General features: G+C 35.1%; 1 protein-coding gene across 4 annotated transcripts in view; it reads right to left on the bottom strand.

The window, feature by feature from the left end:
* LOC145277320 (uncharacterized) overlaps window positions 1-23812 on the bottom strand; it is a 239879-nt gene extending 216067 nt beyond the window's left edge. For 2 of the 4 annotated variants that reach the window (XM_080128788.1, XM_080128791.1), the window contains exon 1: window positions 23502-23789. In XM_080128788.1, coding sequence (XP_079984914.1) covers window positions 23502-23615 — 114 coding nt within the window. In that variant the 5' untranslated portion in view covers window positions 23616-23789. Of the gene's footprint in view, window positions 1-23501 lie in introns of all 4 variants that reach the window. The other 2 variants (XM_080128787.1, XM_080128789.1) reach the window with 2 other exon arrangements.
* Window positions 23813-24840: the final 1028 nt, after the last annotated feature.

Genomic DNA, 24840 nt, shown 5'->3' with positions numbered 1-24840 from the left:
CAAATAATGTTATTTCAAGATGGTCTGTAAAATGCAGAAATACCAATGTTTTCAAAAAAAAGTTTTGTTTTTTTTAAATGACAAAAATTATAGGACATACATGGCCATCAGCACTGTCTGCCAGTTTATCCATCTGTCTATAACTGAGTTAGGAATATAGCACTGTAAATGGTATTGCTTAATATTTTTCTCCAAATAAATCTCCATTCCGAATCTTTGCCTTACATTTTAATTTTCCTTTCTACTTACTGAAACCCAATGAAAATTATATAAAATCAAAGTAACAAAATAAAAAAAAAATTAAAAAGTCACAAATATTTGAAGGCAGGTCTTCATTTGTCTTTTCCGCCTAAGAGGAAAAGGAAGACAGAAGGAATGGCTTTATTTCATTTTTCGCTGACAAGAAGAATGAATGCAAACACATGACAAATCTGTTTTTAAGCTAAATTTGACACTGACACAAAACTGTTTTCGTGACTCAAACGTTTAACGTGCTGTATTTAGAGACATAAGTTCACACCTAAGCATTTTATTTATTTATTTTATTTTGTCCTGAAATGAAACTACACATCTTTTATTACAATATTAAGTGGATTATTTTTCCTTTCCATTTTACAAAATTATCAGCATATTAATTTCCTCTTTAGAAAACTGAAGTTGCTCGATTTTCGTATTTTAATAATCAACTGGGGGCTGCTTATAAATTTAATATCCTCTTGACACTTTCTCCTTTGGAGGCAGTTAGTTCACCCCCCCCCCCGCCACACACACACACACCTAGGGTGAATACCGTACAACAAACAAATCAAATAAAACATCTGACAATGAGCATTCAATGTGATTTAGGGGTAGATAATTTCTACTTCTCCTTTACCCCCCCCCCGATTAGATCTTTTAATCAAGGGCAAGGTGGTTTAGAAATTGAAATTTTAAAATATACTTTATTTTAGTAAAAGCATCAATATATAAGTATTATGACTGATAACTGCTCCCATTGTTGAAATACGTTCTAGTAACAATTTTATATGGTTTCAAAATGTAGTTTGAAATTAGTGTGACGAGTGACGGTTCAAAGGATATAGCTTTGCCCCTCCCCATCCTCCACATCTCTCCGGAATGACGCAGTGGATTATGGTTGGTTGAAAGAAAAAAAATTAAACTTCTGACCGTTTCAAAAATCTCTACTCCTGACCTCTACAAAAATAGAAGACTTCGACCTCACACCTTTGACTGAATCTGACTCTGGGGTAGATTTAAAAATAACAAATTATAACCCCTGACACACACCTCTGGTAGACGCTCCTCTCCCGTTTCAAACTAGTAAATGTCTAATAAGAAAATAAATACGTTTTTATAACCATCAATGTCAAGGATAAACGGCATCTGACAATGCAGTAAATGACTCATTTACAAATGGTATATTTATTTTCTAAATAACTTTTTGCAAGCCGTATTTTGTATGTAGTTATTCAAGGTTCACATGAATATAGAATTCATTAAAAAAAATAAAAATAAAAATATTCCTGAGATTTACATTTTAGTAAGTCTAGAAGAAATTCATCTTTTTTTCTTTTTCTTCATAGAATTATTAATAGCCGAGTCAATCAAATGTCACATACACACACACATATATATACATATATATATATATATATATATATATATATATATATATATATATTCGACACACCAGTTCTCGCCAGCCAGATCACCGAAGTTAAGCAATGATGAGCCTGGCCAGTACCAGATGCGTAGAAATTTTCAGGTTGGTACCTGCGCGTTTAATTCACTGAGAGAGATGTACTCCCAGTCTTCATTAAGACATGAATCTACCAGACGGAAAATTCTGATGTAAAACTTGAGAGCTACTACATGCCCTTTTTTTTCACAAAGAGTAACCATTTATCAAAGCCCAGAGGCCACTCAAGGATAAAGGTTAATGAGTGTACAGTAGTCAATGGGAAAATATAGTAAACGTTAGTAGTGGAAATTTGGTAAATTGGATTACTTAAGGGTACGGCTCATTAAGAATTTGTTCATGTTGGACTTGAAGATGACCATATTGTAGTCAGTTGGAAAGCAGGAAAACTGAACAGAGTGTCACAGGCGTGCAGTTCTAAGAAAGAAGCTTTGTTCATGGAATCTACGTTTAGGTTTAGGCATAGATAAAGAGTGGGGGAAATTATTGATAGTGGTTTCAGATAGATGAGTGCTTTTCGAGGACCATACATTAGAAGTTAGACGAGCACTTGCCATGAAAATAACGATAAAGCAGAGACTGGCTAACAACGTCTCTTTTGTGGGAAAGAGGTCATATGACAGCCATTGCACCGACAAAGATTAGCATTTATGCTAAAAATGTGGTTGGTTCTGCACAAAGCCTTTACCACTATAAAACAAATCATCTGTGTGGATTTCTGAGCAACTTAAGTTGTTGTGGCAGAGCTCATATGTTGAAATTTATGGGAGGGTCCATTATATATCTACTATTACATCATAAAAAAAAACTATGTGTGTATGTGTGAGAGTATGTTCCCTATAGACTCGAAAATGGTTGGGCTGATTTTTATAAAATTTCACACAAAGGTACTTATGTGCCTGGCAGTTTTCTTAGAAAGGTTTTGTATTGGAATGTCTTCGATACGTATTGATAATCAAAATAATCCAACGAAAGAAGAGACCGTTGATTTTGATTAAAGTTTACACCTTACACAGCCTAACATCACGAGTGCTTTTGAGAAGTTATATAGTCACACAAGCCGAAAAGCCCAACATATAAAACCAACACTAGGTTCTTTGATATGACAGGGACGCAGTCAAAATGAAGGTTTCTGTTTAAAGTAAAATTGCACCATGATACTTGATTTTTTTTTTTTCATTTTAAACTTGAAGTCAAGCCATTATCATCACAGAAGCAGTAAGGTCATGCATATAAAATCAATACCAAGTTCTTTAATATGACAGGGGCGCATTCAAAATTAATGTTTCTATTTAGAGAACAACTGAAGCATGATACTTGACTCTTGCATTTTAAACTTTAATTCAAGCTATTATATATAATATAATATATATAATACTAATTCTATAAAATCAACAGTAGGTTCTCTACAGTACAATGTAGACTACAAGGTATTGTGGACTAAGTCACTGCGGGGAAGCACGTAAAGTTTCCTCTCGGTGCAGAACGACGGGTTTCCAACTAGAGCAGGCAATCAAATTGATCGGATTGAAAAATGGGTGATTTTACAGATTTCGATGACAATAAAAATATGTGAGTGAAACATTCGTTGATTATCATTCAATCCCGGGCAACATCAGGTTTCCCTGCTAGTGCTATATATAATAGCTAGGGCTAGGACAACAGCATATTCTTTTCATTGTTTTGACTTTCAAGGTTTTCTTATATGATATATATCTTATATAGAGTGATGTGATTCTCGGTTGTCTAACTGTGTCAGATATATACTTGAGAGTCAAAACAATAAAAAGGATATTCTGTTGTCATAGCCCTAATAATAGGAAGGTCAGTTGCACTATACATGCAGATCTTTCACAGGTGAATAGAGTAGAAAAAAAAATGTCATTTGTCTCACAAAGTCATAATAAACCTTCAAGAAATAGAATATTAAAATAACTTAGGTGAGAAAAGAGGGAAGCATTAAACTACATTGTTAGGAACATTTTTTTTTTTTTTTTTTTTAATAGTTCAGCTAGTTCAGGGTAGTAAGAAACTTTTACACAGAAAGGATTGTTTGGTGTATCTACAAGTATGCAAGTTTAAATATATTTTACAATTTTATAAACAAGGAAACGGAAAACAAAACACATTGTGCCTAAGAGATTATTTTCTGACTTTAAAACAGCTATTATTGACCCATAGCATCAACGAGGATATTTTCGTATTTTGTGGACCTCATATCATCAATATCAATACCAACACCCTCGAATTATTGCCCCTTAGCTGCAATATAATACTGGACACCTATTTATCAATGTAGATGTAAAAGTTATTTTGAATGTTATAGTGCTAATTACTATTAATTTTTTACATGGTTTTACTTACTACTGTTAAATATTTACTCATTAGAATTTTAACCTCTTACTAGCAATTCAGCCCGGCTTTGCTCGGGCCTTATCTACTGTTCATAACTTTATATGCATATGTAGATATATTAAAAAGTTTGACTCATGTCCAAGTAACCTGCATCTAAAATTTCAAGTGTTTTGATCCAAAATTAGCGGAGGAGTTTTGTAGAGTCTGCAAAGGTAAACTCTTTCAACTTTGACCTCTTGTCAGCCAATTTTTCACCCCAAAACTGATTAAAAAGCTTGCTGTATGTCTGAATACACTTTATGTAAAATTTCAAATGTTTAGACCAAAAATTGGCTGAGTAATTTGGTAGAGACTGCAGAGGTCAATTTTTTTTATAACTTTGACCCCAATTTTGACTCCTTAACACTTTTTATGTGGCTCAAATCAAATTAAGTTTTATCCTTGTTAAAGTAATCTACATCTAAAATTATAAGAGTTTAGACCGAAAATTAGCAGAAGAGTTTGGTATAGTTTTCAAAGGTCAAATCGTTGAACTTTGACAGCCAAATTTTTGGCCAAAAACTGATTAAAAAGATTTTCCCATCGACAAAATTGAGAAAATTGACAGAGTAGTTTGGTAGGGAAATATACACACACAGACAATTTCACTTTTATAGATATATAGATTGAATTCTCTTTATATATTAGTAGGGACATAGTATCCTATAAAAATTAAAATAAATCAATAAACAATGATCTAATTGCTAAAATTTTTTCCCTTTGTCCCCCAAAATCAACAGAGTATGCCAGTCTTGAAATAGCCTTTTCCCTGTTGATTGCGGTATGCTACTGGTCATGTGCAGTTCTAGGAGGTCCACCCTCTCAGCTTTGCCTTCTCTCTTTGAGAAGGGCTTAGTTTAATGCTAATTGCCAGAGGCGCCTCTACCAAGGAATGCCAACAGAGATACCCAGAATTTTTTTGCAGGTCAGAGTCCTTCTCTAGAGTACTGGCTATTCAATCCCACTTTCTGATCCTTGTGTCACATCTTACCACCATCTAATTGCTAACATTAGAAAGCTTAGAAAAAGAAATATAAACAATTCCCATCCTTTTGGTGATGGACCAAGTTAGGATAAATTCTTGGCAATTTAATTTAAATAAATATATTTCACATTTTTCTAATATATAAAATTAAGTTGGTTGGATTCTCACAGTTAAACCACAATAGAATTGCATCTGACAAATTAATATTTGATTCTGAATAGTCATTTCTTGATTTTCTTATTTTGTTCCAGCTGGGAACGGGGCATTCTAATAGATGTCTAACTTTCACTTGCCATCTCATACATTTCAACAGAGAGATCTTTTTAAGATTCTAGCTGTTCCTTTAAGTGCAATTGTTTTAGTCTCTCTTGCACTTGGTTCACAGGTAGTTTTTAAAATTCTTTTTCACAAGTCCAATTGCTCCTATAATTACTGAAATGATGGCGATCTTCCTAAGATTCCAGTTTCTTTTCATGGCCTTATTATTTTTTTATATTTTCCCCTCTCAGCTCTGTTTAACCAAACATCATTAGGGACACTAGCTGCTAAGGTTGCTTCTTTTTCCTTGTCCGATATCACTCTATCAAGTTTAATAACTCCATTTTTTGTAGAAATTGCATAGTTATAGTGTATGACTTATTTCCAACTGTTTTGTCTGGTATATGTTCGATACTGAATATTTTCTTGCAGTTTATGGCACCATGTTTTTGGAACACTAAAATGTAATTCGAGTTAATTGTTTTATCCTCCTTGGAATGCTTTAAGAAAAAAAAAATCAAAAGAAACTTTAAGGAAAAGTGTATAATAAAGTACAACTAAACTTGACAGAAGTTATCAAAACTTTTTTTTTCATAGATGAAAAATTCACAAAAAAAAAAAAAATCATTTCAACCAAACAGAAAAACTCAGCTTCAGGAATAAGTAATTGTCAGAAAAAAAAAAACTAACAATAAAGAAAAACTGTTTTTGCAGAAACAAAAAAACATTTTTTTTTAACCATGAACAAAGCTTCTTTCCTAGAACTGGCCGCCTGTTCTGCTGGCTTACGTTCCAGCAGACTACAATATAGTCGTCTTCAAGTCCGATATAAACAAGTTCTTGTTGAACCGTCCTCTTAAATAATCAAATTATACAGAAATTCTATTACTAACGATTACTATGCTATTGTCCTAATGACTACCATACACTCATTAACCCTTATCCTTGAATGGCCTTCAGAAGTGGTGACTCCTTTGTAAAAAAGAAAAAAGAAAAATTCTATAGAGAATACAAAATACATTCAATGCAATCTTGTGTTCATTATCTCCCTGGTGCACAACAGTTTCTGCAATTTAATCTTAAAAAATTTTTTTTTTTGCAAGGGAGTCACCGCTTATCAAGTTCCAAAGTTCGCTTGAGGATAAGAGTTAATGAGTGTATTGTGTTCACCAAGACAACAGCATAGTAATCGTTAATGGTGGAAATTGAGTAGAATAATTATTTAAGGGGGTAGTTCAACAAGAACTTGTTTACATTAGACTTGAAGCTGATCATGTTGTAGTCAGCTGAAAAGCAGGTTAGCAGAACAGAGTTCGCACAGGATAAAAAAAAATTCATTAAGATTTTGTGTTTAATAAATTTTATTGATATTCTATATTTGTGTCAGCTATTTCTTTGTCCGTCTTATTTTCTATTACGGCTTGAATCTACCACATCTTTCATTTTCTAAAACTCTTCCTTTTCTATTCAGTTGCTTTATTAATTTTCTTACTTAATGCTTACTGTTATTAATGAAATAGTTTGCATATTGTTCTCAGGATACAACCAGAGTTCTCACATTATAATTTCACTTGCTTATTGGATTGTTAGCGTTTTGTGCTGCTGTTGCTGTTTTGTTCTGATGATTCTGAGTGCTTGGTTGTTAATTTTCTAGTCCGATATAGTCATAATTTATATCACTGTGAGTACATTCTTTGTTTTGAGTAGGTGACGTTTTGTGGCATTTTTTTTTTTTTTTTTTTTTTTTTTTGCTTTTCCTTTTTCCAGTGAAAATTAGATAAGAGCGAGATCGGATTAGTTTCTGCTTTATTTTATCTACTTTTCGAAACCAGTTTTTAAATTTTATTTCCCACACTATTGTTTGGTTTGAAAATGGGGTAACTGGCACATGAATTGTTTTATGCACTGTTTTTTATTTTATCATCATGTTTCATCACTTACAAAGGCCAAAAGCCACTCAATGAGTCTGCCAGTTGGATGATGAAACATTACCATGAAAGAATCGAGAATGATTCAACAGGTATTAACTTAAAAAACGACCCATGATGCAATGAGATCATCTCTTCCCTGCAGTCTCTTTCTCACGAGATGCTGCTACTCTTATTACTTCATCATAGCAAGTGCTCAATTTAGCTCAGATTTCTGGTTCCTTCCATAAAACTTTCAAAGGAAGAAAGTGTCTATCTACTTATTCACCATCACTCCACCCTTCAAAAACAAACTAAATAGAGCCACCTATAGACCAAGGGTGGCAACCCGCAATGCCTTAGAATAAAATCCTTGTAGCTGAGCAAACTGTCATCTAGTGTCTTGCAACAACTCACTTCGGCCCTTACTTTAGCTAAATGAGAAGTTGGAGAGTTTCAATCCAATCATCTTGTCACATTGTACTGTAGCATCTCTAAGTCCGTACCCGGAAGGAATACATTGAAATTATGGTTGAAATACTCGACTAGCCACCCCACAACAAAGTTTGCTCTATAGCAGCCTTATAGGTGCACTTACAGATTTAGAAACACTTCTATTATTTTGTTCAGTTGATTTTACATAAGAATATACATTTAGATTTTATGTAGATTCTCTAACCTTTTGTAATAATGAAATGACCTAGCACCCCTCTGTACAATAATATACAGACAATGTAAATATACTCCTCCGGGAATCAGAGAGTTCCAAGACACCGAGAGAGACAGACTCTCACCTTGTATCTCCTTTGTAAATATACCTTTGTATTAACCCGAAGTGAATGTCCTGTGTTATGATTATCTGAAGAAAGATATATCACCTTTCATTCTATAGAGAACACAAATATATGCATTGAGATTATATATATATATATATATATATATATATATATATATATATATATATATATATATATTTAAATAAGGGAGTAGTCACCAACAATGTGTATTTTTTAACATTATTTTATTATTCCGTGTCTTGGTTTTTCATTGAGAATTATGTTTGGATCATTGTAATAATGTTTTTAAGTCATTGAAATCGTTTACGCGCGTTTCAGACGGTCTGTGATGTGTCCTCGTCAGAAATTATTTTCAAATGTGTAAAAATGGCGATTTTTGTAGTTAATTTGAAGTTTTTCCAAGGGGTGGAGGCTTGTAAGTGTTTATTATACATTGGTATGCTGAATTTTTATTGCTTTTTTATTTGGTTTGTCCAGGGAGGCGTTGACCTTGCTGTAGTCGCTATCTCTTTCTGCTAATGTTTTTTTCTTTTCCTTTAGGGTGGGGTAGGATGTGTGTATGTGTGTGTGCGTGTGTGTGTTTGCTTTTATTGGTTTGGGAATGTGTATATTGTTTTATAGTATTTTGGGGTTATTTGCTTCCTTAGGAAGGCCGCTGTGGTCCGAGGTCGTTACTAATGTGTATGTGTGGGGAGGGGGGGACTGGCTCTTCTGAAGTAAGGGTAGGGGTGCTTTCATTCTATTTTGATATTTATTTTTTGGATTCTTGGATTTTAGTATTGTGATTTTTCGTTTTAGTCTTATATTATGTTTGTTTAGAAAGAGGGGTGTATTTAAAATAGGGGATTTTTTAATGTTTCTATTTATTAGTCTCCCCATGTGGGTATGGCCAGACCCAGGATCGGTTCCTAGTGTGGGGAAGATTTTGTTCCCCAGAGGGGGGCATTGGAGGGGGTGTAGGTATGAGAGGGGGATGATAGAAGGGATGATAGTCGTTTCAGTCAGGAGGGGGGTCTCCTCCCCTGACTGAGGAGGGAGCGAGGTGTTGGAACAGATATTATACTATGGTTCTAGGTGTCTCCTAGTGTTGTTGGTTTCGAGGTTAAGTAGGGTTGGTATTGTTCAGTGTGTTGTATTAAAGATAGGGGTGTTATGTCTGTGTGTGGTTGTATGCGCGCACGTGTGTGTGTTTTAATGTGTCGGTTCTGATTTATGTGTGGGTGTGTATATGTGTATGTGTATGCATGCGAGTGTACCTTGTATTTCATGTTTTTGTGTGATGGTATTAGGTTCTGTTCAGTTCAGGAGTGAATCTGGTGATGAAGTTTTTTCCTGTGTAAGTAAATAAAAATAATTGTCTGTTTGGAAGATTGGCATTATTTTGAAGCTGTTTCCACTGCATGTGTGTACGTGTTTTGAAACATAGAGGTGTCTGTTATCTGCAATTTTGATGTTGCTCTTATGTAAAGCCATTCTATTGCTGAAATTTTTGGTGACTACTCCCTTATTTAAATATACATCTTTCTTTCATTGGAATTTATTAACCCATTTTATATAAATATATATATATATATATATATATATATATATATATATATATATACACAGGGTGTCCGTAAAGTTACTATACAGTCTTACAAGTTACTATACAGACACCCTGTAATATATTAACAGTACAGTAAGATATTGTATTAAAATATTTATTTGTAACAAAAGAAATAAAAAGAAATAACACCTGGTATGCTTGATTAAATAAACCTGTAAAAAAAATAAATATTAATTATTAACACGAATATAATACAATAAAACAATAAGACTATATAGTAACTTTACGGACACTCTGTATATTAAACAGTTTACCGTGACACAAAAGCAAATGTTATAAACATGAAATCTTTTGTTCATTAATATTAGATTTTTCTCAACTGCAACATTATCCACTGTCTTTTTATGAAAAGATTTATATCTTTTGAAAATATAAACTATCCTCCTCACCTCCCTTTCTCCTGGGTGCAACAAAACCAAAGTTTTAATGACCAAAGGATTCTAAAATGTTTAATAAGAAGGATTGAAACCTCCAGATTTTCAAAAAAAATCTTGTCACATCTCCACACTAGAGAACTTGACCAGTCTTAGATGCGAGTGTTTCAAACTTCAAAGTAAAACTGTTCTACATGAATGAACCTACTTCCTCAGAGAACCCCATTCTAATTTTTCTTCTCATCGTTTCATTTTACTTCAGTCGAAGTTCTCAGAAATCAAGGGGGCTCCCTTCCTAGGTATAACAATCTCTATATAACATGCAGAAATATTCGATTATTCCATTAAAGTTAATTTAATTTATTGCAGACTTTTATCCTCATCTTTTTTAGTTGTTGTTTCACGACGTTTTGGCCGATCCTTCCTCAAGTGGTAACCGCACCAGGATAGGAACTGAATCTCCTAACTGTATCCTTAGCAATTACTGCCTTCCATAGTTGTTGTCGTCTCACCCCGTTTTGCCCAAGTAAGCCTCTGATCGGTTTTGGGTAGAATTGAAACCGCTATCTTCAGATAATGCTCACCTGGAACTGTAGAGATTCAACGTATCTATCCACTGTGCCATGGGCCCCGAAGGGTGATCAGAGCTCATGGTGCAGTGAATGGAGACATGCATAAATATTTGAATATTCCATTAAATTTCTCCTTTACCACTCAAACACTGAGTTACTAAAGAAATTTGGAACGTAACTCTCCTCTCCCCAATTGACCATTTAAATATGTTATAGTATACCTTTCTGTGGTCTCTTGGTCTTACTGGATTCTAGGGCAAGAATTAATCTAGTCTGGTGGAGTATCCAGCTTTGTGCTGTTACTTGAGGTAACATCACTTGGCATAAGTGCACTATTTCTTATAAAAGCCAGTGTTGGTTAGTCATACTGAAGAGATCTTATTTGGGCTGTGAATACTGTGTGATTTTCAATATTTAGCATTTACATATAGGAAAAAAAATATCCTCATGTCAAGTTGTCCTGACAAAGCCCTGTACAGAGAGACCTTAGACACCTGAGGATAGTGCCCAGTAGGAATTCAAGTTCTCTCCTCTTCTCATCTATATTATGTAATATCGAGTGTCATGTGACCATCCATATCAGCAGAATTTCAGATTATCCTCCCCTTTTACATTCAGAACTCTGACAAGAGTTTCAGTCTTTGTTCAACCACCACAGTTACCCTCCTCTGTAATTTTTTTTAAAGCTTAACCATCTATCGCTCAATATCACTACTTCTGACACACTGCACATTGTCTAAGTGAAAAGATTAAATAAAACCGCAAAAAGCACCAAAGAATCACATTGGAACTCAAAGTTATCAGATTTTCCTTGAGAGAAAAATATTTGAAGTGTAAGCCATGTTTAGTTTCAGAACAGTTTCAGATGGTTCGTTGTTCTAAACAAGTCTTGAGAGGTGACTTGTTTGCAGTAGACAGTTCCACAGAGCAAAATATTCTTACCGTGTCGAGACGGAAAAAAACATGTGAAATTGGTACAGAAAAGGTTTAATATTTATGCAGCAATTCTGGTTGCTGATTGGTTGGTAGCAGAACGTGAATTAATTCGATTCGTCAGTTCCTAGCAGCATCGTTTATAAATAGAATCGTCCGACTGTGTGGGGTCATACCCCATCATACTTCCAAAATATTGCAACACCTTTTGACTTGAAACCAAGTCACCCAGGGAAATTCAATTCCTCATCCTTTATCAGCTGGTTGTATTTTTTTTTTTTTTTTTTACTTGGGGGTCACCGCAGCAGTCACTCTAGAATAAGGGTTAATAAGTAGACAGCAAGACAACACCGTGATTATCATTAATGATGGAAACTGGATGAGGTTTAATCATTTAAGAGGATGGATCAATAAAAACTACTCCATTGCTCCAATGTTCCAATGTCTTCTGTCCTCACTGCTTTAACGAAGAGAAAGACTGTCGGTTCAAAGACATATCTGTGTGAGGGAGGCTTGGTGCTGCCGACTTGTTGGGAGACTGGCTTGCGCCCTTAGTCCTTATAGACAACTTTGTGTGTAGCCATGTGGTCGAGAATGCTTTTACCAACCTTTTAAGCCCATTGGTCAAGGATCATTATAGACAGTGGGATGATTTGCAATTCCTCAGAGTGCTAAACCACATTCTGAAAGATTCTTTGGTCCAGTTATGTAACAGTCAAGAAAATAACTATCCTGGGATTTAACGGAAAGTCCCACTTCAAAAGAAACAGGGATAGTCTATAAAAAAGATCCATTCTCAATGGAGTTAGTCATCCGGTTCGGGACATCAACAATTTTCAGTATTTTCTGACCTGCAAATACTTTACTTCTAGTTCAAGCATAGCAGATATGCCTGATTATTCTTCAGTGTTGCAGCATAGACAAACAGCCAAGAATACCTTCAGCAAGCGAATATCAACTGTTCTGGAAGTATGTCAACAGGGTGACTACTCGCATTGATTGACCTGTTGTTCCATCCATCCCATCTATAGCCCTGAGCCAACAGAAAGATTCAAAACAAGCCGCGCGTGTGTGGTCTCCCTCTTGTGCTGCATGTGAGATGACGCCACAAAAAAATAGTGAAGAAATAATGAATGTGTGAAATGTGAAGGGCCAACGTTGCCTTCATATTTTCGCCAAGTTTCAGAAAAATCTAATGGATGGGGCAAAAGTTATGGGGTAAAAAGTGTCAGTTTTTGCAATTTGGGGGCATTTGTGACCCCTTTTGAGCTCCTGGGAATGCAGAATCCCAATGAAAATGGACAAACGGCGCAGTTTCACGCCTTAAGACATGTATATTTGAATTGAGTACCACAGAAAATCACTATATCAACAGACATATCAAGTTTTTGAGTAATATGAAAAAAGAGCTCCAAAAAGGCATGTTTTTTTAGCCCTGAAAGTCCCAAAGTGATGCGAACCAGAATTTTGCCTGGGTCACCCATACTGAATTAATATTAAGAATAATGGCCTCCACGTTTTTGCCATGTTTCAGGAAAATCTAATGGATGGATCAAACCCTATGGGGCAAAAAGTGTCATTTTTGGCCATTTTGACTACTTTTGAGCCCCTGGGGACACCGAATCCCAATGTAAATGGATAGTGGTGCAGTGTCAGGCCTTAACACATGTATATTTGAATTGACCACCGTGAAAACCCACTATATAGTCAGACATATCAAGTTTTTGTTGAGAAATATGAAAAAAGAGCCACAAAAAGGGGTGTTTTTAGCACTGAAAGTCCCCGGAGACGCAAACCAAAATTTTGACTGGATTTATATTAAGAACAATGGTCTCCGAATTTTGGCTAAGTTTCAGAAAAATTTAATGGATGGATCAAAATTTATGGGGTAAAACATGTCATTTTTTACCATTTTGGGTCGTTTTTGACCAAGCCCCTGAGGATGCAATTTTCTCCAAAAATTTTTTTACTGTGCACATCTATTTAATGAAATACAATTTGTGGTAAAATTTCTGGCAAAACTAATGGACGGTTATCTGGCAATCGTCCGGACTAACAGACGCACAGAAGCATGGATGCCACTGAAAACATAGGTCCCTCTCCAATAAATCGGGGGATCAATAATAATCATAATGCATTTAGCTATGAGTAGGATAGACAGAGGATGACCAACAATTTCCCCACACTTCACATTTGATAGCCTTGTGCCTAATTTGCAAAATTTGGTTATCTGATTTTTTTAAATACATAAATTCAAAGTATAGTACCTTCTCTGTTCCCAATCTGAGAAGAAATCCTTCTAAACTGCGGCAATCTATTTTTGTATCAATTCCGAGTATTCCATTTTGGGAGAGATTAATGTTCTTCATTAAAACTGAACCTGTATCTAACTTTGCCCTCATGAGGAGGCAAGTCAATAAGAGACAATTAACTATGTCGTGATGTTTACCTATTATATTATAAAACTCAAATCGTCTTGTTTGGGCGTCGTAACCACACACGCGTGAATAAATCCGTTTCCGGTTTATGATGCACATGGATAATAAAAAAAAAATTTTTTTTAAACTAACGGTTTTTTTTTTAAATTTTATTTTATTTTACATCAGCATTTTACAAATCATTCTCTTTCGTATTTCATTTTTTCCCCTCTTACATTTCTGTATTACTTTTTTCAGATTTCTAATCAAAACTATATAAAACCAAAGGTAATAAAAAGAACATGCACGTTTTTAGCATCCCAAATTGTTTATTTGCGATTATTTTGTATTTGGCAATTGGAGTATTTGGCATTTCAAGTTGGAATCGTTTTCAAACAGAAACAAAACGGCGCTTCTACAGTTTAGTCAAGAAATTAAAAAATGAAAAAAAAAAAAAAAAAAATTATATTGTACGTACTCGTTATAGTCTGAAGTTCTCTGGAAAACAAATTTCACTTAATTTCATCAAATAGTTTTTATTTTACAGCGAAAAAACAATTTGTTATGATACCGAGCAAAAGGTTCGATTTTTTGGAAGAAAAGCTAGTATTAAAGATGGAGAGGGAGTGTCGGCGCTTTAACTGGAGTTATCTCCCTTTGGCGTGTTCAACAAATTTCGTAACGGCTGACTTCAACGCGCTCTCATAAAAACGTGTTTTTCTGCTGTAAAATAAAAACTACTCGATCAAATTAAATGAAATTTTTTTTCGGAGATCTTCAGTCCAAAACGGATACGTACAATATAACCTTTTTTCGATATTTTTATTTTTTAATGTCTTGACTAAACTGTACAAGTACCAACAAAACAAATTACAATTTAAATTATTTAAATCTTTTATATATTCTGTAATTGACAGTTTAAAGACGTTAAAATTATTCAGATCAGCTTGGCCAGTCATTGAAATAATGTGTTAATAAAAAGAAACGGTACTCCTTGGGCGTTGAGTTCCATGGCGACCAGCAGAAAAATTTAATGGGTAAATGTTTACTTTATAACTACAACAGAACACCGACCAATAAAATTTTTTTTTTTTTTGGTTTTCGGGGTAGCTGACAACGAATCTGATATTCAAACCTGTCGCATATTTACCATTTGCATGGTATTAACCCCTGAACCCTCGCACTATTTTGTGCCAACTAACCGTCATCGTTTATGCTATTCTTACATGATGCGTTCGCACATGGATGCGCGTAGTAAGGTGACTTGTCACATCATGGAAGAAATTTTTAGCAGACATTTAAAACTACAAGAAAGTTTTCAAAAACAAAATTCATTTTTCTGTGTTACGTAGTTTTTGATGCTTTTTTAATTGATCTAAAAAATTAAGTTTTCACGGGCGTTCTACAAAAGCATTTTTATTTTTCGTTTTTTATTAATTTTTTTTGCAGGGTTTTTTTTTCAATTATAAAACTTGTACAATATTTAACAGGTGCTTCTGCAGTTTAATTTACCGTTTTTCCGTAAGTAACGTGCAGACATACACCGACACCACTCGTCCCCCCTGCCCCTGTCCTTCCACCACCCTACTCCCAATGTAAACAGAATTTTTGTGAAAAATTAAACAGTTATTCTGCTCGGTGTATGTCGGCACGTTACTTATGGAAAAACAGTAAATTAAACTGCAGAAGCACTTATTAAATGTTCAAAAGGATGTCGTTACCTATTTACTATCGTGGATGAGTACAGTCGATTTCCCTTTGCGTTCCCTTGCCGTGATTGTTCTTCGCAGACCGCAATCAAGTGCCTGACGAATATTTTTTCTATTTTTGGACTCCCCGCTTTCATCCATTCTGATAGAGGAACATCGTTTGTGTTGAAGGAGTTCAGAAATTTTCTGACGCGACTTGGGGTTGGGTGCAGTAACACTACTGCATACAACCCAAGAGGAAACAGTCAGTGCGAGCGCTATAACGGCGTTATTTGGCACTCAATATTATTGGCCCTGGAATCCAAACAGTTACCCCTTAGTGCTTGGCAGGACGTTCTGCCTGATGTTTTAAATTCTATTTGCTCCTTACTATGCACTAGTATGAATGCAACTCCCCACAAACGATTTTTCAAATTTGAAAGGCACTTTTCTACCGGTATTGCCTTACCTGTTTGGCTCGGAGAATCTGGGGAGGTACTATTGAAACGGTTTGGCAACAGGAGCAAGTACGACTCGATCGTCCAGGTAGTGGAACTCATCAAGGCCAACCCTACGCATGCGAGAATACGGCATAATGATGGCCGGGAGAATTCAGTGGCTCTAAGACATTTGGCTCATTTTCCGCGCTCTGATGGATCTCAGGGTCCTGCTGAGAATACTCGACCCGATTTTGCAAATGCAGACCCAGCCCATTTGATTGAAACAAGTCCAGTTGACAATACACCTAATGCAGAAAATATAGAGAATTCGCAGAGACCTGCCAGTCCTTCGAATATTGAACTGTTTCCACACCGGTCTAGCCAAATCCGTAAACCAGTCCAGCGACTGGACTTATAAATAAAACACATCGCCACTTTCAAAGATAACTCTGTACTTTGAAAAAAAAAAAAAAATCTATACCTTGCAATCTCTCTTACTAGTGGGGGGGGGGGAGATTATTATATTTCCGTAAAAGTTTCTATGGCACGTGATTTTGCACACGTTCCTCTTCCTTTTTAAAAGGGCTTAGTTTTTTTCTTCAACATTTCGTTACTAACAGCTCTTGCATTTACTGCTGCTACCTGCTCTTTACTATTTGCTCTTACTCTGTGAAATTAGTTCGGTAAAGCCTAGTAAAGAGGTTTTGCTCTGTCTCCCGTTCTATGATAAAACACCACACCCTCCCTGTAGAAAAGTGCCCAATTAAAGGTGAAGAAATTAATGTTGTTAGCCAATTTTTTGGTATTTGCCGTCGGAAGGGTCGAGCTTCAAAACAATACTGATCTTGTGAAAATCCGTTGCCTCTGTCGAAAGTTTTAGGCAGACACGCAAACATACATTTATATATTTGTAGCTCAAATTTTCGATCCAAACTGATTAAAAAGCTTGCCCTATCTCTGAATACCCTTTATGTAAAATTTCAAGTGTTTAGACCCAAAATTGTCGGAGGAGTTTGGTAGAGTTCTCAAAAGGTCAAATCGACCCCTTAACAGCCAAATTTATGGCCGAAAACCAATTACAAAGATTTTCCCAAATCTCACTACCCTATAGATCAAATTTCGAGTCTGTACACTGAAAATTGACAGAGTTATTGTGTAGGAAAATGTATACAGACACACACACAGACACATTCACTTTTATAGATATATAGATAGACAGATAAGCACATTTTTCAGGGGTCGCACAGAAAAGTAAAATTTTCTTAATATCGCCAAATTTGCTAAAAATAAATAACCAACAATAATCCCCAAAATTTTTATTTTCACATCATCATCAACAGCATTAATGCCAGTAAGAACAGTTTTACGTTGTAAAAAGAAGTAAAAAAAAAAAAAAAAAAATGGCGCTTATGTCGACGGATACTCAAATCTAAGGGCGATAACCCGCATAGACATAGCAAAAATAAGCATATTTTGCAAGGTATAATTTGGGACGCTTACAAAACAAAAAGTAAACAACCTGTTACAATGAAACGATGGTAATTAATCAAAAACAAGAATTAAATGAACTTGTTGATTAACGAAAATAAAAAAATAAAAAAAAAAAGAAATTTGTTTTTCTTTATTTTAGGTAATCAGTCAGCGTCAGGATGATTAAAGCATTTTTGAAGGAGATGCTGAAGTATTTAAACCGACTATTTCTGGCTATGATTAAAGTTTAATTTTTTTTTTGCTATTCTGTAGTTTCACCTAATAAACAAAATATACCGTAAACATGTCAGACATATATTACATGCTTTATCCAGGATGATGAATGCAGAACAACTGCTGACTCGACCGAGAGCTGTCATGACTGACAACGAAGACTGAAGAATTGGCTGCCACTACCTCCGCCAGACAAACACTTTCAGAATAAAAAGTGCACAATGATGGTGTTACAGGTGTGGTGGTCCCAACCACTTGGCAAAGGACTGCTTACAGAATAGCCAAGAGAGGCCAGACAGGTGGATGCGCAAGGTCCGTCGCGAGATATGTTGTTTCAGATGTAGTGGCCTTGGACATATAGCATTGCAGTGCCAGGGAAATGCCAAATGAGGGAGGCATTAGCATTAGTCTACTCTCTGACAAACTGAACACTAAGAAGCTTCCCTCCATGAAAGTATGTGTAGATGGACGAAAGTGGACGGCGTTGATAGATTCCAGGTATTTGCAGACTCTAGTGAGTAAACCCGTGTGTTGCTTTTGGAAGCGAAAGTCAGTAGGAGTCCTACCAGCTGATGAAAAGACATTGAACTGCAGAGGATACGTAGAGGTTGACCAAGTTCCAGCTGTTGACATTGAGATGTTAGTCATGGATAAAGAGATGTTCAGCTTTGAGCTATTATCAGGGATTGATGCAATCAAGAAACTCGGTGGAGTTTATTTCACAGAATCAGGTGAAGCACGTTTCGGAGGCCTAAACAGATGTGCTGCCATCTCAATTGACGAGCCAGACTGTAGCATGAATTATGATCGCATTAACAAGGAATGGACTACATCGTGGAGACAAACGGTCACTCTTCCAGTGAACTGAGTAACAGTATGCAAGAATACACAGTGCATTGTCATGCCAGGGATGTCTATGAGATGAGATTCAACAGTGGCAGCAAAATGGATGGCTGGTGCTATATTCAAAAGAAGAATTTGACCCGCCAAAGGGTCTAATTCTCTTAATGGCGGTCATACAGGAACAAAAGCAAAAGTTATATCCAGTGCTTGACTACCAGGAATTGAACGCGTTTGTAGATGCTTTCACTGCCAATGCACAAGTGTGCACATAGAATCTAAGAGAGTGGCGGCAACATGGAGTCAATGTGTCGCTTATGGATCTGCGGAATGCATATCTGCAAATTCACGTCGACAAGGTGCTATGGCTGTTTCAAATAGTTATTTTCAGGGGCCAGTGCTTCTGTCTTACACGGTTGGGATTTGGGCTGAATGTGACGCCACTTATTATGAATTCTGTTATAGACACTATCGTCTCTGAAGACCATGCTATCAAAAACACCACATCAGCATATGTTGATGATATTTTCATTAATAAAAGTGTAGTTCTTATGTCATGTGTGCAACAGCATTTTTTAAACTATGATTTGGTTTCCAAGAATCCTGTGCGATTGAGAAACGGAGTCAGAGTCCTTGGCTTGCAAGTCTGGGAAAAAGATGGCACTCTTCGATGGAAACAGGGAAGTCCAATTCTGGAAATCCCAGATGAATTAACCCGTCGGAGTGTATTTTCTCTCCATGAGAAACTCGTTGGTCACTTTCCAGTATGTAGATGGCTCCGGGTGGCAATTGCATTCATTAAGCGCCTAGCAACTGCATTAACAAAGGGCTGGGATGACAGAATCAAAAACACGTCTCTCTGTGACATATTGGCAGAAACCATGAGTAAAGTACGAGAAGCGGATCCCGTCGGAGGAGGCTGGTGTATGGATGACAAAGAAACTACAGTCTGGATGGATGAAAGTTGCATAGCCACAAGAGTGGCACTGGAAACGAATGGAACGGTCATTGCAGATGCGTGTTGGCTACGTCCAACTAACAATGTTCAGCACATCAATCTAGCTGAACTCGATACGGCACTGAAAGGAGTCAATTTGGCCCTTCAGTGGGAAGAGATAGTGTTACATTTGGTCACCGATTCAGCATGTGTGCACCGATGGATTTCTGACACTTTTACTGGAAAAGCATGTGTGAACACAAGAGCAGCTAGTGCGATGCTCATCAGACAACAGCTAGGAACCCCGCAATCGCTGACAAAAGAATATGGATTGACCATCAATGTAAAACTCATGAAGTCCTGTCAGAACCACGCAGATAGTCTCACCAGAGTACCGTGCAGGTGGATGGATCTACTCAAGGAGAGAAGTACCTGACAAAAACGGATGCTACCTCTCTGCCCTGTTTGCAATCATGAGATAAGGGGGAAGTGTAGGGAAAATTGTAGCATACCTGGTTAGCGTGAGAGTCTTGAACTCGAAACCTGACCAATACGAAACAAAAACGAGGCTTGTGCAAATTGAGACGCAGTCAGGTTTGTAAATATAAAATATTAAAAAAAACAGTATTTTTTGAATTGGGACGAGTTTCTTATTTGTCGGCTCGACGCGGTTGAGTGGAACTCTTGTCGGTGAACTTGAAGAACATAGAAAATAATTCTTTTTTCTCAACTTAAAACTTTCAACGTTAGAATACTAAAAAAAAACAGCTAGATCATTTTCTTAAATGAAAAAAAAAAAAAAAAAAACATAATTAATAGGCCTAAAAACAAACATGCGTTTATGTTTTGAAAATTTTTTGTTTCTTTTTAACTTGCTTACTAAAACTTAGTACTTTTTCAGTATTTTTATAGTTATACTCCCACCCTCCAAAAGAGTATTAAAAAAATTGTTTAAAGGATGTGATCACAGTAGAAGTCTTGGTGGTAAGAAAAAAACCCAAATATTTTAGAATTTAGGGTAAGATATCAGCTTTTCATATGAATTTATAACGTAAAATGATCCCATTTCCGTGCCATTTTAGTGTTTTAGAGCAGTTATCCCCTTTTTTGCTATGGGAGATAAATTCTGTGCATTTATTTCTGGATGGAGGAGTCTTAAAACATTACCAATCTACACAAATACAATGAAAAAGATATAAATATTTATATAGATAAAATTTAAATATTCAATTTGTCTTTTTTGTTTGTGAAAATTTGGCTACAATTATCATTTTGGCCATTTTTTTTTTTTTCCGGAAAGAGTTGGCTTGAAATATTTTATGGTCTGGCAACCCTGAGGACGACGCACGTAAAGAAGCGTTGTTGTTTTTTTGTTTTTGTTTTTTAAAGACGATTACAAGTTGTTTTACGAGTAGGAAAAAGTTTTAGTTAATGGGATGTCCTAAAAAGTTAGAATGGGCAGGGGCAGAGACAGGAGGATCGTTTTTACAATGAAATTTTATATTCTAAATTGTAATATATTTTTTGGTACTCGTTTAGTTTACTCAAGACATTAAAAAATGAAAATATTTTTTTAAAAAAATTATATTGTACGTATTTGTTATGGAATAAAGTTTTCATACAAAAAAAAAACCACTTAATTTGGTCAAGTATTTTTGTTTGTTTGTTGTTTTTTTTTTTAGAGAAAAATAAAACTTTAATGAGATCGATCACGTCGCGGCCAATTTGTTTATTTCGCGGATGATGGGGGGTGGGCGCCAGGAGAGATGAGGAGGGGGCACCAGGGGAGATAATTCCAATCACCGCTTCTTAAAGTTTGTCAAAATTTGACGAGATTTTGAAACATGAGCAGAAAAAAATTTTTTCCCCTTATTTTACAGAGTTTCTCAGTCCATTTTTAATCCCCTTTCTTTTTTCCTTTGGTTAATCACATTTTCGTTTAGACCACTTCCTCGTTCGCGAAATAAGCAAGATGGACGCGACACGATCGATCCGATTAAAATTTGATTTTCCTCTGTAAAAAAAAAAAAGAAAACAAAAAAAAACTACTTGATCAAATTTAGTGATTTTTTTTTTTTTTTTTTTTTATGAAAACTATATTCCATAACGAGTACGTAGAATGTAATATTTTAAAAAATATATTTTCGGTACTCATGTAGAGATTGATCCGTGCTGAAATAATAACGTTATTATTTAAAAAGCCATTCTTAACATGGGACGGGGGGGGGTTGTACCTATTCTGTGCTTTAACCTTACAACTGAATAAAAAAAAAACATATCATAAAACTTTAATTAAACTTGGAAATACGATTTAAAAAAAAAAAATAGCGCGGATCGGATCACTCTCTTCATTAGCACCATATTTTCATTTCATTAAACTAAACAAGTACTTTTTTTGTTTGTTTATTTAGAGATCGCCTAAAAAAGTTGAATCTCATTTTTCTATGTAACCGAGGAGGTTAATCTACAATAATAACAAGAAGTCAGCGTAAACCGAAAATGTAAAATTTGAATGTAAAAATTCTATATATTCAATAAATTAAACGCACCTAACATTAATTAATCAATTTAAAAATAAATAAATAAATAAAAAGATATTTTTTCAATCAATATTCTTTTGCCGAGGAGAAGAAAAGGACGTTTTTACTCAATACAAACAACTTTATCGAAATTTGAATAATTATTACTCTTAAAGGAAAAGGGTGCAGTCAAGAAAGAAAAAATATAATACATTTTTCTTTTTCGTACTTTTAGAACAAGAACCAAATAACATTTTAATATTTCAGTCAAGCGTTTAAATTTTTTTTTTTTTTCGTTTACACTTTTGTTGTTTTTATTTGAAATTTAAGTGTTTAAAGTTAATAAAAGCAAAACTTAAGCAATCAATAAAGTTATTTCAATAACAACACGCATATATATATATATATATATATATATATATATATATATATATATATATATATCTCCATCCATGCTTCGGTATTTTTTTTTTTTTTTTATGCGGTGTCAAGTTTTACAGAGTTTTAAGATTATTCTAAAAGATAAAATATCAATATTATAAAGCTTGTTTCGTGGGAAATCTTTAATTTATCACAGTTGCTGGGTTTTTGTTTATTTATTTATTTATTTATTTATTTAGCGTAATAAAAAAAAGAAGAAAACTTTAAGAAACTAAAATTATTATAAAATTAAGTTTTTGCCAACAAAAACAAATGACCACGTTTAAAAAGTAGTGAAGGGTTACGAAATGAGTTCATTCTAGCTTTGACATTTGAAACGATGAAAAGAAAAAGCATTTGTTTAGAATTAAAATGAAGTCTTCTGTGATCTTCGAAACATCACACTCCGTTCTTTTTCGACATGTTTGCTAATTATGTATCAAGTGTTCTATTTAAAATAATTATTAAATCAACGTTCAACAAATGTTAGTGGTTACTGGTTGAATCTAAAACTTTCGTAGTTAAGTTTTATAAACAAACAACAAAAAGGCTAATTTAATTTGTTGAAATCAAATAATCTATATACTTTTAAACAGCAAGTTATTTAAAACTGTCCATCCTACGGACTAAGATCAAAGTATAGTATCTGTTCTGTCCTCGAACGAGAAATCCTCATAGATCAAGGCAGGCAGTTCAAACTTTTGCAACAATCTAGAGAACTACTTTTTGAGTCGTTGTTTTTTCTCCCTAATTTTAAAATAAAATAAAACGACCTTGTGTCTAATTTTGCCCTCATGGGGAGGCAAGTAAATAGAATTTTCCTATTTACTTTGCCTCCCCACAAGGGCAGAATTAGGCACCAGGGTCGTTTATATATAACTTATTGCATTTGTCAACTTTAAGCAAGAGGAGGAGGGGATACTAAGTATAAAATTCAAGATAAAAGCAAGGAGTATTTTTGTTTTGTTTTTTAGATTAAAAAAAAAAAAAAAACTTTTTTGTTGTTCTTACCTCTCTGAAAGCGTAGGGTAAACCAAGCACTCCACCACCAATAAAAGATATGAAAATATTTGCAAATATACTAAGGTTGCCTTTCTCGGAGCGACGCTCGGGTAGCAGAGACATATTTGTTGATGTTGTTATTGAAGAAGAGGCAACGTGGAAGTTTAAAAAACATCAGCAATAGATTTCCTCTTTCTTGATAAGGAGGAGGATACACACATATACATTAAAGAAACAAAAACTTCATTGGCTGGAAAGCGCGTCGTCGTCGTCAACGTCAGAGATACGGCGCTTTCTACATCGTAGACGAGCACGCAGAGAGAGAGAGAGAGAGAGAGAGAAAGACGGGGTAAAGAGGGGGGGGAGAACGATGCATTAACTTCCTATTTACAATGCCTCCCCACGGGACAGAGTTAGACACCAGGGTCGTTTTTTAATGTGGAGAAAAGGAATAAAAATTGTCTCAGTCGTGAAGGATTTCTCCTCCACTAACAGAGAACAAGAAATTGAAGTGTAGCATCTGAAGAACAGATACTACACTCTGATCTTGACCCGAAGATACATTAAGTTGTTCATGTTAATAAGTAACAGCTTATTTTTATCCGGCGTTTTGGCTAAGAAAAAGTGTAGTATCTGTTTGAAATTATCTCTTCCTTTCGAAATAATCTTCTCCGTACGAAGTCATCTTAGGCGAACTTATCTGTGAGGGAATGCCGACGAGGAGTGATCAGGGTTATTTTTGCAGCCGGGCAACATGCCCCTTTTATGGGGAGCTGGATTCCTATAATAAACAAAAACCACCTGACTAACCTTGTCACTGTGGGTGGCAGGTGAACAAATCCGTCATTTTTGTCATGATCAAAGTGTAGTATCTGCGGATATTTAAGCGTCGCCATCTTTAAAAAAGGCAGATAAGTCCATAATAATTCAAACTTGCGATATCAGCCTTGTAATGCTACCAATTACACATTAATCGCTTTAATAAATCGTTTAAAAATGATTTTCTTTATAAAAATAAAACTACTTGATCAGTTTATGTGATTTTTTGGAACATGCCATTTCTTTTCGGTGCTTATACACTTATGTTACCATGCTATTTTCAAGTTAAATTTAAGTTTTACCATATCTTTTTTTATATTAAATCGTTAGGTGAAAATACAGAATAGTTACAAAACACCCTACCCTCCCATGTTAAGGATGACTTTCTAAATAACAAGCCTAAGTGCCCAGGTGTTTGGAGGTGTGTGTTGAGAAAAAAAAAAAAAAAAAAAAAAAAGAAAAAAGTGGTAGTTGGCAGGCAGGCTTGAACCTGTGATGCAAAGGCGGAAAAGAAAGTGAAAGAAAACCT

Source organism: Euprymna scolopes, chromosome 1, assembly GCF_053919585.1.
Source record: "Euprymna scolopes isolate OS-2025 chromosome 1, ASM5391958v1, whole genome shotgun sequence".
Lineage (NCBI taxonomy): Eukaryota > Metazoa > Mollusca > Cephalopoda > Sepiida > Sepiolidae > Euprymna > Euprymna scolopes.
This window is presented reverse-complemented; position numbering and strand designations above follow the sequence as displayed.